Here is a 17,626-nt window from a genome sequence, read left to right on the forward strand (position 1 = left end):
ATAAGATTAAGATTTAATGTGCCTTTTAAAAAGCCTATGTTGATGTTCATACTAGTTGTGCAAAAGCAATGGAGGATATAAACACTGGCACCTAATGGATTAGTGCAGTCATCCTAGTAGTCATTGTATTTGTTGCTACCATATGCTCACAGTAAAACCATGCTAGTTTTACTTAAGAATATCCTTGAGGAGACAGCAAAATTTTTAATTTTGTTAAGTCACAATCTTCAATGCAAGCATTTTGAATGCTTGTGTTAAACTAAATGGTAAGTATATAAAGCACTTTTTGCTCTATACCTAAGTCTGTTGGCTGTCACAAGAAAAAGCACTTGGGTAATTAATAGTTTGAGATGAGTTACCTGCTTTTTTCCTGGAACAGAATTTTTATTTGAAAGAACAACTTTGAAACCATGGATAGTTGGCAGAAAATTTATTTGAAAATGAATGAATGAAACTGTTATCAAGAAAAACAATTAGCACTATTTGTTGCCAAAGATAAAATTTGAACTTCTGAGCAAAAATTAGAATTTAGGTAAACTTTTTCTTGACACTGTGGACTTGACAGCTTCCTAATTCTTAAAAATTTCTCTAGGGGCTGAGGATATAGCTCAGTGGCAGAGTGCTTGCCTAGCATGAGTGAGGCACTGGTTTGATCCTCAGCATGACATAAAAATAAATTAATAAACAAAGATATTGTGTGTCCATCTATAACTAAAAGACTTTTTTAAAAGATTTCTCAATATTTCTCAATATTGGTGATATTAATGAAATAATATGAAAAATTATTGATTTTTGATTGATTGCAAGTAACCTTAAAAAAGTATTAGTTGCCAAGTATTATTATAGTATCAAAAAATCTACAGTTATCTGAAAATGTTATGAAAATACTTCTCCTTTTCCAACTACAGATAACTGTGAGACCAGATTTTCATCATATACTTCATCCAGAACAAAATACAATAGATATTGAATAAAGAAGCAGGCATGAGTATTTAGATGTCTTGGAATCAAATACTAAAGAGATTAGCAAAAATATAATAAAATAATACTACTCGTCTTTCTGGATTATTTTTACTTTGAAAAAGCTAGATATTTTTAATTTAAATGATAATTTATATAACATTGGGATTATTATTTTAAATTAATTAAGTATTTTAAAGTATGTGCTAATGTTTAATATGATAGAATAACTAGCTAAAACCTCATAAACAAAAGATTTCTGGAGTCTTCAATATTTTTAAAAGTGTAAAGGGTCCCTGGACCAAACTAAGAAGTTGTTCTTGAGATATCTTACATGTACTACCAGGAGATATAATCATCTGGGTGCAGTGGCACTTGCCTGTAATCCTAGTAGCTCAGGAGGTTGATGCAGGAGGATCGTGGGTTCAAAGTCAGCCTCAGCAATTTAGCAAGGCCCCAAGTAACTTAGCAAGACCTTGTCTCAAAATTTTAAAAAGTATAAAAAACGGTCTGGGCATGTGGCTCAGTGGTTGAAAACCTTGGGGTCCAACCCCTGGTACCAAAACAAAACAAAAAAAGTAGTTGGCAGAATTGTTTTTAGGAGCTCCATACTGGAGTCATTCCAAATCCTCATTTAAAAAAATAGATAAATAAATGGTATATTTACAATGGAATTCTATCTGACAGTGAAAGTGAATGATATGTAGCTGGACAGCTTAGTAACAAATTGTTGAATGAAAGAAACAAAGTATAAAAGAATGCGTACAGTTTGATTCAACTTCTATAAATTTCAAATTCTAGTTGATAAGCATAAAAGTAAGAGTATTGAATATCAGGAAAGGAAAAGGAATATGATTGCAAAGGTCAACATGAGAGACTATGATTTATCATTTTGAATTTAAAAAAAATTTTTTTTTGTAGTTGTGGATGGACAGAATACCTTTATTTTATTTGTTTATTTTTATGTGGTGCTGAGGATAGAACCCAGTGCCTCATGCATGCTAGGCAAGCAGTCTACCACTGAGCTACAGCTCCAGCCCTGAAATATTTTATTTTTAAAATTTGACAGAAATTGCATACATGTTTACTATATAATCTTTAAAATATTGATGTTTTATTCTCTCTTAAGTATGTGTAGGATATAAAATATTTCATGAGACTGTTGTACTTGGCCAGCTTGCCATATATGTTTTAGTAATCTTTTTCACTGTTGCAACTAGAAGATCTAACCAGCACAATTGTAGAGGAGGAAAAGTTTATTTAAGAGCTCAAGGTTTTAGAGGTCTCAATTCACAGAAGGCTGGCTCCATTCCTCAGGGTTCCAGGGAAGCAGAACATCACAGTTGAAAAGTGTGGCAGAGGGAAGCAGCTCACATGATGATCAAGATGCAGAGGGAGAGAGAGAGAGAGAGAGAGAGAGAGAGAGAGAGAGAGAGAGTGTGTGTGTGTGTGTGTGTGTGTTAGTTCCTCACTTGCCAGATACTTGCCATGCTCCCAATTACCACCTCCTTTGGTCACACCCTACCGCTTCAGTTACCACTCAGTTAGTCTCTATCAGGGGATTAATTCACTGGTTGGGTTAAGACTCTCACAACTCAATCATTTCTCCTCTGAACCTTCTTGCAGTATCTCACATGTGAGCTTTTGGGGAGCACCTCACATCCAGACCATAACAATATTCATTTGGGTATTGCTGCTTATAGTTTTAGAAGTTTTCTAACTTCTCATTAAAAATAGAGTTTGTGCTTCTTTTTCTTATAAATCTTATGGATTTGGGGGGGTGATATGTTAGAGGAAAAGAGGGGAAAGTTCTTATTCAAAAATTTAGAAATGATAAAATATCCCTTCAATTTCTGAGATATGAAGAGAAATACCAAGATATGAGAAGGAATTTCTGGTCTTTTACTTAAATCTGCTTGAACCCACCCAGAGATTTTGTCAAAAGTTTTCTACATACAATTTATTGCCTGGGAAGGAAGCAAAACAAAAAGCCTACTCTGTTTTAGTAAATATTGTTGATAATTTGAACTTCATTTTATAAAAAATTAAGATTAATTTGGGGAACTTTGCTTTCAGGAACTTAGCTTTCCATGATGATTGATTAGTTACCTTAATCAACTACAAATTTTTTCTCTTTTCCTCCCGCCAACCCCCCTCCCCCGTGTGTTTGTTTGTGTGTGTTCATGTGAGTGCATGTGTGTGTGTGTGTGTGTGTGTGTGTGAGAGAGAGAGAGAGAGAGAGAGAGAGAGAGAGAGAGAGAGAGAGAGACTGGATTTGAGATTTGATTTCACTCCACATGTAATCTGATGAGTTGCCTATTAATATTGCATGGAGTGAGGCAAAAGACATGATATTCCTGTCAGAGACAAAGAATTTTATTTCTCACAGCACAGCAAGAAACATAGCCATCAGCATATTACACTGGCCCCTTATCTACAAAGGCAACACAATATGACCCATATAATGCTATACATGGAGAGAATTTGCATCACAACTTACAAACATTGAGCTTGAGAAATCTGCCATTTCTGTAGCAAATAGTAAGTTGACCTGTTCTTTGTCAAAGGGGACATGTTACCTCATTTCTCAAAGTTATCTTGAAATGTGACCTGATAAAAGAGCAAGTGATTAGGGTCTTGTGCTCTTGACACAGCTAGGAAGATATGGAGAATCACCCAAAAAATACTGTCTCTTCCAACTCCGTCCCCCAATCTTTCGTGTGTGTGTGCACGCGTGCGCACGTGTGTGTTCCTGAAACCTTCCACAAATGAGAATCACTAGCTTTATGTAAATCGTTAGCTTTATTTAATGAAAAATATTTTATTCACCACATAAAATCAACCATGAAGATGTTCCCATCAGCACTCTTCACCCACTGGGGTTGTCCTCAGTTTGCCAAAATCTCTTTTATTCTTATTTTTCTTCTGCTCTTTTTTAATTATAATTTTTTTGAAACTCAAAAGCTGAGAGTTTGATGTAGTTTTGTCCATCCGTCCATCCATCCATCCATCCATCCATCCATCCATCCATCCGTCCTTAGGTCATGCCATAGCAACATTGTCTCAGTCTCAGCAAGGACCCTACTTGTTTAATAACTCTTTGTGTGTGTGTGTATCTCCACATCCACATTTCTCCCCTCCTCTCTAAAGAATTTGGTACATATATTAGAATTGTAAAATATTATGAGTTGTTTTATGTATATGTGTTTACTTTTGAACTGTTTAAATTTGAAATTATTTCAAACTTACAGAAAAGTTGTGATTAACGAAAGATTTCCCATGTATCCTTCACCCCATTAAAAAATTGTTAATTTGTTGCAACATTTGCTTTTGCTTTCTCTTTCTGAAAATGTACACATGTACTTTCTCTGAACTCTTTGAGAGTAAGTTGTACAACTTACTGTTTCTTATCCCTAAATATTTCAACATATGTATCTTAAGGAGAAGAATATTCTCTTATATTACAGTACAATTATCAAATTAGAAAATTTGTCATTGATATACCACTGTTACCTAATATGTAGTTTATATTCAAAGTTCATCAATTGTCCCATCTGCATACTTGATAGCATTTTTTTCTCCCTAATCCAGTTTTCACTGTGTTTAGTCAGATTTTGTGTCATTGTGACTAAAATACCCAACAATAATAAGTTTATTTGGGGCTCACAATTTCAGAGGTCTCAGTTGCTAGATGGCTAACCTCATTGCTCTGAGCCTGAGGTGAGACAGCACATCATAGTGGTAGGGCCCAGCAGAGTAAAGTTGCTCAGATCATGGTGGAATCAGGAAGGAGGAGGAATGGGGAAGAGATTACAGTGAAGGTACATACTTTTAGGATATGCCCCCAGGGACTTACCTCTTCAATCATGCCACATCTGCATACAATTACTACCTAGTTAGTCCATTCAAACTAGGATGGGCTAATTGGGTTACAAATCTCATAATATCACCTCTGAACATTCATTCATTAACAGGAACTTTAGGGCTGGGAATGTGGCTCAAGCAGTAGCGGGCTTGCCTGGCATGCTTGCGGCCCCGGGTTGGATCCTCAGAACCACATACAAACAAAGATATGTCTGCCGAAAACTAAGAAATAAATATTTAAAAATTCTCTCTCTCTCTCTTAAAAAAAAAAAAAAAAAACAGGAACTTTAGGGGACACTTCATATCCAAACCATAACACATTGTATTTAGTTGTATGTCTTTAGTCTTCAATCTGAAACAATTTCTCAGCCCTTGTTATTCAAAAGCATGTATGTAATTTTTGTTTAACTATATAGTATAGTTCTTAAGACCTTGTTCCCTTCTTAATCTTTTCACATCCACCCATATTTATGTGTAGACATCTATCTTGTTTGTTGTTTCTAACTTTAGCTGAGTATTCTATAATATACATCTGCTAAAGTTTACTTACCCATTCACTAGGGACAGACATAAGTTATTTACAACCCCTTGTGGTCATAAATAATTCTGTCATAAACATTCTCAAAATATTCCTTTTGAGAATATTTCTGAGATATGTATCAAAAAATTGGATTGCTGAATCTTAATGCTTCTGCCTATCTGACTAAGTACTGCTGGCTTGCTCTCCAGAAGAGCTTCTCTGTTCCCAATACAGTGGTTATGCACCAAGATCCCTGTTTCTCTACACCAGTGCCAACACTTAATCTTAGATAACATGCTAATTTTTGCCAATGTGATAGTTTTCAAGTGACATTTTCTCTTATTGTCTCCAATCACTAATGAGTTTTATTTCTTTTGCCAAACTCTTCAGTTATAGAATTTTCTCAGGAGGGAACTTTTTAAAATAAATGAAAATGAATTTTTTTCAATTACTGTGTGTGTGTGTGTGTGTGTGTGTGTGTATGTATGTGTGTGTATTGAGATGATCTCACAAATGGCAATTATAAACTTTCATTCACCTTGTGTGATGATAAGTGAACTGTTCAACACTGGCAAATCATTTCCAGAATTTCTTATGTTTGACATACAGACTACAAAATATATAATCTCTTATACAGCTGAAACATAAATCCCTAAGACAACTGTCTGCAACTGACACATAAACTATAAAGACCATTAATAGAACTAGAACTAAGGATTTGGGGCTTTGGTTACTTGAATTCATTAGTTTTAAAATCATTTTGCATATATACCATGAAGGAATTTTTAAAAGACCATGTGCCATATTGTGTAGCTTTGGTGGATGTCTAAAATTTTTTCTTCTATATATAAATTATTGTAAAGTGAGAACTTCTAAAGTATTTCAACTTTTGATATTTGAAAATAAAATTAGTATAGTCCTCTTTTAAGTATATTCAGTTTAATTAAATAGGAAAGGCTTTATGGCATGTAGAAATACTGTCAAGAGATGGATGAGTGCTTTTTTTATTTTAAAGACCTAGGTTAAAGGATTAAGAGCAGTGCATAGAGGATTTACAAGTTATTTATAGTATGCAGTTCTGAACCTCAGAAATAACTTGTTATCCAACTAAAATAAATTTAAAAATTAAAAAATATATCCAGTTTAATCTAAATGCCATAGTAATTAGTAACTACTATTATGCATTTAAAAAGTACACAAGCAGGTTCTTCTATAGTCAAATTAGCAGGGCACAGTGGCACACTCTTGCAGTTCTAACTACTTGAGAGGGTGAGGTAGAAGAATTGCTTGAGCCCAAGAGTTTGAGGCCACTGGAATTATTATGAGAATCCATAAAAAAAAAAAAAAAACCACTCCCCCCCCCCCCGTTTTAATGCAATATGCCTATTCCTTTCTAGAATTTTGTTTTAGTGGATATTCTAATGTAGCATAGTATATTTAATAGATGTTTTATACTCAAAGAATTTTTGAACTATGAATTTCTACAATAAAACATATAAATTAAAATTACATTAAAAATTTTCCCATGATCATAAAGAAAATAAAAATTTTCTTCTGGGCTGGCTGAAAGAAGCCTCCACACAAGACAATTCGCCGGGGAGAGTTCCACTTTATTGCAAAAGGCTGTGTGTTTATATAGATCTAAGGAGAGATGGCAGGGCTTAGATAAATGGCGGGCCACCCATTTATTGGCAAGTTCTTCCAGATATCAGTTCCGGAGCCCACGGAATTAGTTCTTATTGGGGCTAAGGTTCCCCGCCAGCGAGATTTGAAATATTGGCGCTGGCAGGAGAGTTCACACACGTGGGAACTTTTCGCACCAGTGGAAAAAGGGGAAAGTAGGAAAAGAAGGTCCGTAGGCGCCATGTTGGGGTTTTTTTTTCTGGGGTGCGGCTGCCGTTTTTCCAACATTGACTATTCATCATATCATAATTTTTGATACACTTTGATGATTAATTATCAAATATATAATTATATTATACTATACACTTTGATGATTAATTAATTATGAAAGTATTTATTAGAAGATGTATCTTTAGATGATTTTAAAAAAATTACTGCATATATCTCTGTGTTGCCATAATGAAGCAGAATTTTATCACCAATTCAATTCTTATATTTTTTTCTATAAATATGAATGCTGAGAAAACTCATTCACATAGTTAAGTGGACAGATTTAAAAGGAATTTATTACAAAAACATTGCTCAACTCTTTGAACTCCTTTTAAATTATTTGTCAAAAATAACCATAGTAATCCATCATCAAAAAGTAGTGTTAACAATGTGTCATCTATTAATTTGATTATATCCTCCTGCTAAATTGATAAATGTAAAGAATTTGAAGCTAATTGATATGGTTTAATGAAAGCTAATTACTACAATTCACACTTTTTTCCTAAAACTGATACCAAATGTGTCCAGTGCTTTCTTTTCTTGGCACTCAGGTTTTTATATAAGGCAATGCACTATTGTAATGTTACCGATGATAAAAAGATATGCTGTTATTTTGTAAGGTGAAAGAAATATGATTTTGAAAGTAGCAGCTTCACTTTTGTTTTTAGAAGAGCTCATAAGAAGTTTGAGGATCTCTAAATGGATTATCTTAAATCATTATATGCCTTCTTGCATCTGTCTTAACATGGCACCGTGGTTTGTATAAGACTGCTGCTAAAAAGAAATAGTATATTTAAAACTGTCACCACTTAAAAAGAATCATAGTAGTATTAGTAACATCAACCTTTGAGAGCAATAGGGAATATTAATTTTTTTGCATATTTACACTATTGAGCTCACTATGTAAATCTGTAGTAGGTGAGTGCTTTTTTTTGAGAGAATATTGTTTTTTGAGAGAAATTGTTTTGAAAGAATATAGTTTAATTCAATCCACTTTAAACTTCACCTTCACATTCCTAGAAGACCTTTGAAGGAGGTTGACTCCAGTGGGTTGCTGTCAAACCAGAATACTAATTAGTGTTCTTACTTTAGGGTACTAGATAGTCTCATACATGTCTTTGCTTATTGTTGGGTTGTCATCCTCCCTGCCCCACATTGTGAATATATTATGTGTCATCAATAATTAACTTTTTCATAGTACAACCTATTCTGTTCCTGAAGAAGTCTCAAATCTAATCCCACTTGTCTGAACTAGTGCCCTAGTTCAGACCAACATCATTTCTCAATTGGTAATTATCTTACAACTGTTCTCCTCAGCTCCATTCTCTTCCTACTTCACTAATTCCCCTGTAGTTACAACAGTAACCTGTATAAAACACAGGTCAATGCTATATTTTCCTAATTAAAACAGTTTTTCTTACACACCTTCGGTGTGTTTGCACTGCCAAGATGATAACTATTAATATTTGCTTTCACTAATGACCTCATCTACTACTTACTTTAAAAAAAGGTTAAACTGTTTTGGCTGGGGTTGTGGCTCAGCAGTAGAGTGCTCACCTAGCATGTGTGAGGCTCTGGGTTCGATCCTCAGCACCACATGAAAATAAATAAATAAAATAAAAGGTATTGTGTTCAACTACAACTAAAAAATAAATACTTTTTTTGAAAAAAGTTAAACTGTTTTCATATGTAGCAAGCATATATTCCACTCAGAAAATTATTTTTATGATTGAAGTGTGTTTCAAGATCACACTGATAGCATTAAGCATGGATATAAGACATAGGGAAAAGATGACAAAGAAAATCTTTGAAAAATGGAGGCCTGGGCAAAGAAAAACCCTAACCCTAAAATGTATCGAGGTTTTTCAAATGATTTAAAAACACACTAAACTCACATAGACATAAATTATATGTTTATGTAATTCTTCTTTATCAGTGTTAAGGAAAAGGACTTTTGTGTTTGCTCTACAACCTAGAATTCAATGAATCATAGCCGTCTTTTTATAATTCCCTGTAGATTCATCATAGTGAGGTAGGATGAACACTACTAGCATGTTAAAAGACAGGTTCTATTAGCAATTTCAGGCCTTACTGTGTGACTTTAATAAGTCATTTATCTTTGCTAAATCGGAGTTTTATCCTCTATAAAGTGAGGTTATGTATATTCCTTTTTCGGTTTAATAAGTGATGGTATCATATGAGAGAATGTGAGAATTTAATAAGTATAAAGAGAATTAGATATCATTGTATCACTGAATTATTCCTTAGTCTCTTTAACATTAATCCTACATTTCTTTAGAGGATCTGGTCTATCTTGATAGATGGCATATACTGATAAGGCTAATAAGTGGTCAGATAAGGAAATTAAGGTGTATAGGGGGTTGTTGTTTTGTTCATATTTCTTTCTTTCATGTTTCCTATGTTTCTTCCTAATTAAAACAGTTTTGGTATGAACCATGATGGCATTGGAAATTCTTGTGGGACAAAAGGTCATGAAGCAGCAAAACTTATGGCAGCTCACATTACTGCAAATACCAATCCTTTTTCCTGGTCTGCCTGCAGTCGAGACTATATCACCAGCTTTCTTGAGTAAGTAATCTCTGGAGAGTATGATTAATTGCTCCAAAAGTAAGTCATTGGTAGAAGCCTAACTTGTAGTGCTTCAAATTTTGCATAATGAGTCTGTTTTATAGGGCCCAGTTATATTTCTGGCTGATACCCACATGCTTTAATATAAGATTGTGGCAAATTTTTCAGTTCATGTGCAAACAAAACTTACTGAATAAACTAGAGGAAGAGGAACAAGGATATAAATGGGATTAATAATATGAGCGATTAGAATTGTTCAAAATCGAGAAAAAAATTTCAGAAAGAATTTACATTTATATACCTTTAATAGAGAATAAACTAAACTTTAATTTAGTGATTTTATATTTTATTATGTTGGTGAATAATCTGAACATGTAGGAGTGCCAAACTATCTAATAGTAACAAACAACAACAACAAAAAACCAAACAGCCAGGAAATGAACACTTTGAGAAAATGATTTATTCAGTAACCCATCTTCTGCAGTTTGGGAACTTCTTTTCTGATCTTTCAATGTATATTACCAGAGTCTGATTATCTAAATATGAAGAGAAAGGAGATGTTTATGAAAAGAGATTGTTTTCCACATCTTCCTGCACACAGCTTCCAGATTCAATTTGAGGAAATGATAGACTTAGGTCTTACTTTCTACCTGTGTTAGCTTGGGCATGTTACTTAAACTTTCTAATATTCAGTGTCCTAATTTTTTAATGAGTTTAAATCATAATTCTTATATCATTAGGTGTTATATATATATAATTATGTATAATGCTATAATATGTGTAAAACACTTTATAAGCAATCATTAGATGATAAATATTACTATTTTCAATAATATTAAGGTTTCAGTGCTTTATTGCTCTACCATTGCCTATATCTGGTTAATGCTATTTTTTCCTTGGGGAGGAGATAATAAATATTGTGTGAAAAAAGAGGCATACATAAAGCACAAACACAGAAATGCGTTTTAAAATACTGTTTATATTAAAATGTGCTTATATTACCATGATTGCATTGCAAAATTTCAGATAGTTTGTACAGGTTAAAAGTACTCACTAGACATTTTCTTTGTATCCACTACTAGCCAGATTATATATTCTGAAAACTTACATTTCATATTTTTATAAGGCCTCAAATATGAGATTTTTAAATTACCTAACACAGTGCTTTACTCAAAAATCAAAAGATAGGACTGGAAGTATAGCTGATTGGTAGAGCACTTGCCTAGCATGAGAGAGGCCTTGAGTTCAAGCCCCAGGACTGCAAAAAAGGAAAAAAGAAAAAGAGGAATAGTTAAAAATGGGCTCTTTACAATTAATTAAGGTAATAATAAAATTGAAGAAGTTGTAAATTCATTTCAGAAGGCAGTTCTTCTGAATAACCATATTATACTCCAACAATTTTTAATCTTGTAATAGAAAATTATAACACTGTACTTTCCTTGGTCCAAACTAACTGAAATACTATAAAGATAGACCACAGAGAATTTGACATTTTTTGATAGTTTTAAATACAAAACACTAGTTATATACTTTTCTAATGATACAATTTACCTAAATTTTAAACATTACTGAAGGTCAGCTTTCCCTAGAAATAAAGCCAGATCTGGATTTTTGTTTTGACTTGGCTCATTTTTTATAATAGAATCTTAATCTCTATCATCAGAAAGATAAACTATGTAATACACTCAGGATTCCTGTGTATTTTTTATGGTGGCCCTTCTTTTGTTTTCAAGGGGACCATTTTCTTTTTTCCTTCCTACTGTTTCCATCCCATTGGCTTTTACACAACTCATTATGTAGTACCATTTCTGTATTCTAAATAAAAGAACCAGAGTCTAATACTTTCATGCCTTAAGCATGTAATAAGTTTGTGTGTTCTTTTCCCTTATTAAAATACATATATACGTACATGAATCAGTTTTGATCTCCTTCCAGATCTTATTTAGTTTGTAATGTTAAGATACTACCACAGAGAATCCATAAATTGCTGGTAAAATACAGTTAAGAAATCAACACTGGTTTGGTGAGAGATGTAGAATTACTACCAGATGCTATAAAGTGGTCCACTGAATTAATTAAAATAATTAATCTATAAGGCATTCTTAAATCCTCATTGCTTCTTTGCATTTTGTACATATAAACCCAATGAGTGTTGACAGGATTCTAATGGGCTTATTTATCCTGTATTTTATTAAAATATTTCTCTTGTGCATCCTCATGGGAATGCTCACAAAGTTAAAACCATCAATAAAAGATAGATGTGAAAGAAAATGGGTAGCGACTTGGAGAAAAGTTGGTTTTCCCCACCTTCTTTAATAATAAACTAAACAAATCTGATTATAATCTGTCCAACCAATAGAAGATTTTTAAACACAAGGGCCTGTAAAAAGGTCCATTCACTGGAGCACAAAAATATAGTAGTAACTTTCTTGAGTGTCTTTACTCCTTTTTATTAATGCAGTGAATGTAATTGCTTTTACAGCTATGCATGATATTTTTAAAAATCCAGTGATATTTTGATCAAGGATTGAAATTACATTTATGTATTATAGTTGGCTCAAAAGGATTCATAACACTTTATTTTAGGTTCTCTTCTCAAGAAAAAGAAATCTTGAAAGATGAATTGTTTAGTAACTGCAGCCCAGCCAACAAAATGCATACCTTTTTCTATTTAGTGATTGTATAGGCCAAAGATGATGGTGGATTTAACAATGAGCTTTCTATGATTTGTAGAACTTCACTATTCACAATGTTCAACTGAAAACAATTCTATGGCCTTTAAATGCCAGTAGAATACAAAGTCATGTCATTTTGAAACACTAGGTGCAATTTATCAATCAGGAGATGGTGTTTACCAACTCCCAATATTTTTTTTCAGATTTCTTAAACTCGGTGATTCAATAAGTGGTTCATGAATCGCCCAGAAGCCGTCCTGATTAAATAATAAAGAACCCATTTCCGTTAAAATGGACGTGTTATGCCAGCTTCTGATGTTTTCGTCGACGGCTTTGCAGGTAGTGTTCTTCCTATCTGCCTGCGGGACTTATTTATTTATTAATTTAGAAAGTAGAGAAAGATGAACCTGGTATCATGGCTCACACTCATTGATGACTATGGGCTAATCTACCAGGCAGTGGAAGGCAGTCAGCAGTAATTTAGGCCAGTTTTCATACATTCTCCACCACTTAGCAATAGTACAGATTAACTTCATATTGTATTTAAAAATTATGGGGGCTCTGTAAATCAACTCTTGCACTTTTAAAATTAAAGTCTATTAAATTATTTGAACTATCAAAGATCCATACCAACAGTTCCTGCAGTTCCCAGTTAAATACAGAGTAGCCATTTTCACAGAAAGGATGGAGGCTGAATGCCTTCAGATGCACTGGTTGAAAGTGAACTAGGAAGAAAGGTGAGAATAGAGCTACAAGAGAAGTGCTATAAAGTGAGCAAGATGGCCAAAGCACATTTTTCCTCTTTAGCAACTACTTTTGAAGGTCAATATCAATGTATGAGATGGAAAACAATATTTATAGGTAGGACCTTTATAAAAACTGTAGTATCTAAAAAGCAGCAAAACAGGTTTCTCCTCCTTCTGTTTATCTGACATGTTTTGGGAACCTTGTTCTAACCATATATCTTTGATAAGTCATGATTACATATGGAGGCGAAGATAGAGTAAAAGAGCAGTATAGTATTTGTATCTTGACAGCCTCAAGTTCAATTATATTCAGATATCCCACTCATATGGAGGGTGACAGTAAATATATTTGACTTTAGATAAGACATTTAGACTTACATTTACTGAAATATATTATCACATTTGTTACACTTAGTTAAAACAGTTGTTTCATGAAGATTGATAAAGCAGTTTATAAGCATATAGTAGGCAAAGACACTTGGCTTAGTCTGGTGCAGTGGTGCATGTCTGTAATCCCAGCAACTCAGGAAGCTGAGGCAGGAGAATTATGTTTGAGGCCAGCCTTTACAATTTAGAGAGATCCTGTCTCAAAATAAAATTTTATGAAATGGCTGGGAATGTAGCTCAGAGGGAGAACACTCTTGGTTCAATCCCCAGTACTGAAAAAGTTAAAAAACAAAACCCCTAAAAACCAGACCTAACTTGCTATAGCTGATATCAACTTAATTGAGTTTTGCTTAATTTAAGTGTATTAGCATAACGGTTGAGAAAAAAGAAAGGAGGTGGAAAATGTTAAATTTTTGTTGTTGTTGTTAAGGGACTGTTAAGATATGTACAGAATTATATAGACAGATTCCTTTTGCAGATTGATCATATTTTAGAGCAAAGATCTATACTTTATATAATCATTTTGGTCAAAATAAATCTAAAATCCCATTTAGGAGTATGTCATCATGTTTTCTGGAAAAAAAGCCAGGGGGACATATTTTACCTGGAGATCTGTAAATTTTAGTTGAAGACTGAACTCTGGCTCAAAATCCTATTTTCAAGGCTAATTTTTGGACTATGTAAATAGAAGATCTCTAAATTAGAATACAAAAAAATATGATACTGTAAGGATTTCTATAAATGTAAATATACTTTGAATTACAATGAATTTCATAATCAAGGAAGAAGCACATTCTTAAACTAATACATATTTTGCCTTGTCTTACAAGCATTATCAAACTTAGAGTAAAAATTAAATAATTTCCATATTTCTATAGATGTTAATTAGGATTAAATTTCTTTGTTGATATGATGTTAACTAGGGAAATAATGACAGATTTCTCTAGCATACTTTTTATGTATTCACTTTTTACTGGACAAGTATATCTATAATAACAATAGTAACTTATAACATTTCATAGATGAAGACTAATAGTACTTGACATTTAACTTATAATATGTGAGCCTTATGTGGAGAATTTGCATTTATGATGTCAAGTCACAAACCACTTATTTTAAGGTGCTATTTTGAGAAAATTTTTATGTAATATTACTAGTAATATTATTTTGATAGCATAAATAACAATAGACTCAACATAGTAAGAATTGTATGGTTATGTCTCAATCAGTTGTAACTCTAGATTAAATAAAAATTTCCCCAAACTTCTATTTTTGGGAAAAAATGAGAAAATTACAGAGTATAAGATTAAAAACTCCTAAGTAATAATTTTATGAAATAAAAAGCATTCACACATTTGCACCAGGAGACATGTGTAAAAAATAATCATATCAGCATTATGTGCAATTGCCAGAAATTATAAATATCTCAAAATTTACTAATAGAAAAATGAAGAAATAATGGTGGCATAGTCTTAAGTGAAATATTAAAGAACAATAAAAATGAATAGACTATAGTTACATATATCATATACTTTATATCCACAATATTGAGCAAAAAAACAAAGTTACTAAAGAAAATCTATGGTATAACTCCTTTTGTAAAGAGGTCCAAAACAGGCAGGTGAATAATTGAGAAATGAAATTATTAAGAAAAACAAAGAAATTATTATAAAAATTATTATAAAAAATTATTACCTGTAAGGGGTAAATTATTGGAGTTGAGCCTTGGAAGTTTTCTTAAGAAAAAAATGAGGAAAAGCATTTCCTGGCTTAAATCCACATCTCTCAGATCCATGTTTTCTACCTTTTGTATCTTTATATGTAACATTTCATGATAATTGGTGAATTGAAGGCATGATAATATCCAGAATTTTTATTTTCTAAAAGTTGATAAATAGTAATTGTTATCTGTAGAATTCACTAACTTAAAAGGAGCAGGAAAATGGCAAATTTTGATAATTTTATGCAAAAAAGCATTTTTGTTGATTAACCCTCAGTTAAGAATTAAGATATGAAAAATATCCCATTCCTCAGATATATTAATCAAGGTTTACTATATTACCAGATATGGTTACTAGGAAGAAAATGTACTACACGTGCATGTATAGGAATGTAAAAACAATTGGAATCAGCTGTGCAGATATCCCCACATTTGTTTGATTAGAAGACACTTGATTTAGCAAACCTTGCTAATTTGTACAAAATGTAGACAAACATTTCAAAAGACCTTCATTGATATGATATTCCTAAATATAGTTCATTTTTAAAAGATCCATATGGTTTTCTTCTATATTTTATTTTACATGGTGTTTTATTCTTCTGTAAAAATATACAGGAAAAGGAGAACAAGACTTGTCTAGATATTTAACCAGACAACATTAAAACAAAAGCACTAGGTACTTCAGAAAAAGTGAAACAAAGATACATTTTGGGGATATACTTTCTCAGAAAAGTTTGACTCCAGGTGCTCACAGTGCATATCATTCTTATCTGTCTGAAGGCCCTTGGTAATGGTCATCTTATTTGTTTTTTCTCTTTTTTTTTAATTAAGAATGTGAACCATGATTAGAAGACAATCAATACCTTGAAACAAGAACATTAAATAAAATGATTAGTCTTGATTCTTCCTGAGCTAAACCAATTTTGCCATCAGGAAAGAATTTTTTTCTTCAGTGTATCTATTTTTAAATTCTTCTTTAGGGTCCACATAGTTCTTCCTCTAAATATTTAAGTCTAATTTTTGGTATCCCTAAAAGTAATTATGTATAATTGTTTCTAATATATTCTTAGTTGGTGCCATTTAGGTGACTATATCCTACATTTATTCCTGCTAATAGTAAATATGTGTTTTCTATAGGATCCTGTACATAAGTCCTTAAGTACACAATTTTTAATTTCTCTGTTGATTTTTAGTAGTATTTAGTTTATTCTATTTTTTATTCATTTTGTTCTTTTCATAAAGATGTTTATAATTTTATTATAAATGGGAATGAAATGGGCATCTTGGAAGTAAAATTTGGAAATTAAACTACTAATTTAGTCATCCTACAAATGTTCCATATTATCAAAATAATCTTTTTCCATTATAGTATTCAAATATTACCTCTTTGCCATTAACCCTGATATGTAATTTCAAATTTACTAGTAGAATTACATCTATCTAAAATTTATACACAATGTATAAAAAGCTCTGGCTATTTAAAAAAATACCTATAAACTATAAATAGTTTGTCTTACTGAGGTACATGTCAGTTTGTAAAGGTACAATAAAAAGGAAATAACAAGTTCTCTGTCATGAAAACTGGATAGCTGGGTGAAAAAAAAGGCTCTCTTAGAAATATTAAACAGAGACTACTGAAATGATTGTAACAGCCAATAATATATTAGTAACATATTTAATATTCCATCTGGATATATTTATTTATTAAAAGAATTATCAAAGGGGGTATAATTGAAAAGAAAGGGATGTAAAGAAGACAGTATTCTCACTATTTGGAGCTCTTACTTGAATCTGTATCACCTAGGAATAGTTTAATTTTTAAAAGGTATTAATTTACTGCTGTGAAAATATACATTTTTATATAAACAAGTAACATTTGAGAATGTGTGAAACTTTTAATTGAATATGAGACTAATAGTGAACTCCAGTTCTTTCTTACCTATCTGTAAATGAAAATTTGTACTGTCCTAAATAACAGTTGAGGAACTCCTACTTGTGAAGTTATTTTCCTTTGGCAAAGTGGATGGAAAAAAATTGGAAAAAAAAACACAAGTGCTGGCACAATGAACAAGAATGTTGGAAAAAATTTTTAAATGTTGGCATAGGAATTCTTTAAAAATTCTAACTTACTCACATGTGAAATGAAAGTAAAAAAGCATCTGTCCTATTTTATGCACACTGACTAAAAATGAACAATTACATTTAGCAAAGTCTAAAGCTTTTTAAGGTATTCTGTCTGGTTTTGGGCGATCTTTATGTTATTTGTTCCACT

General features: G+C 32.3%; 1 protein-coding gene across 1 annotated transcript in view; it reads left to right on the top strand.

The window, feature by feature from the left end:
- Adamts6 (ADAM metallopeptidase with thrombospondin type 1 motif 6) overlaps window positions 1-17,626 on the top strand; it is a 270,679-nt gene that overhangs the window by 129,852 nt on the left and 123,201 nt on the right. The window contains exon 9 of the mRNA XM_076856114.1: window positions 9,680-9,826. Within this exon, the coding sequence (XP_076712229.1) occupies window positions 9,680-9,826 (147 nt within the window). The remainder of the gene's footprint in view (window positions 1-9,679; window positions 9,827-17,626) is intronic.

The sequence above is a fragment of the Callospermophilus lateralis genome, chromosome 5 (genome assembly GCF_048772815.1).
Source record: "Callospermophilus lateralis isolate mCalLat2 chromosome 5, mCalLat2.hap1, whole genome shotgun sequence".
NCBI classification, from domain to species: Eukaryota; Metazoa; Chordata; class Mammalia; order Rodentia; family Sciuridae; genus Callospermophilus; species Callospermophilus lateralis.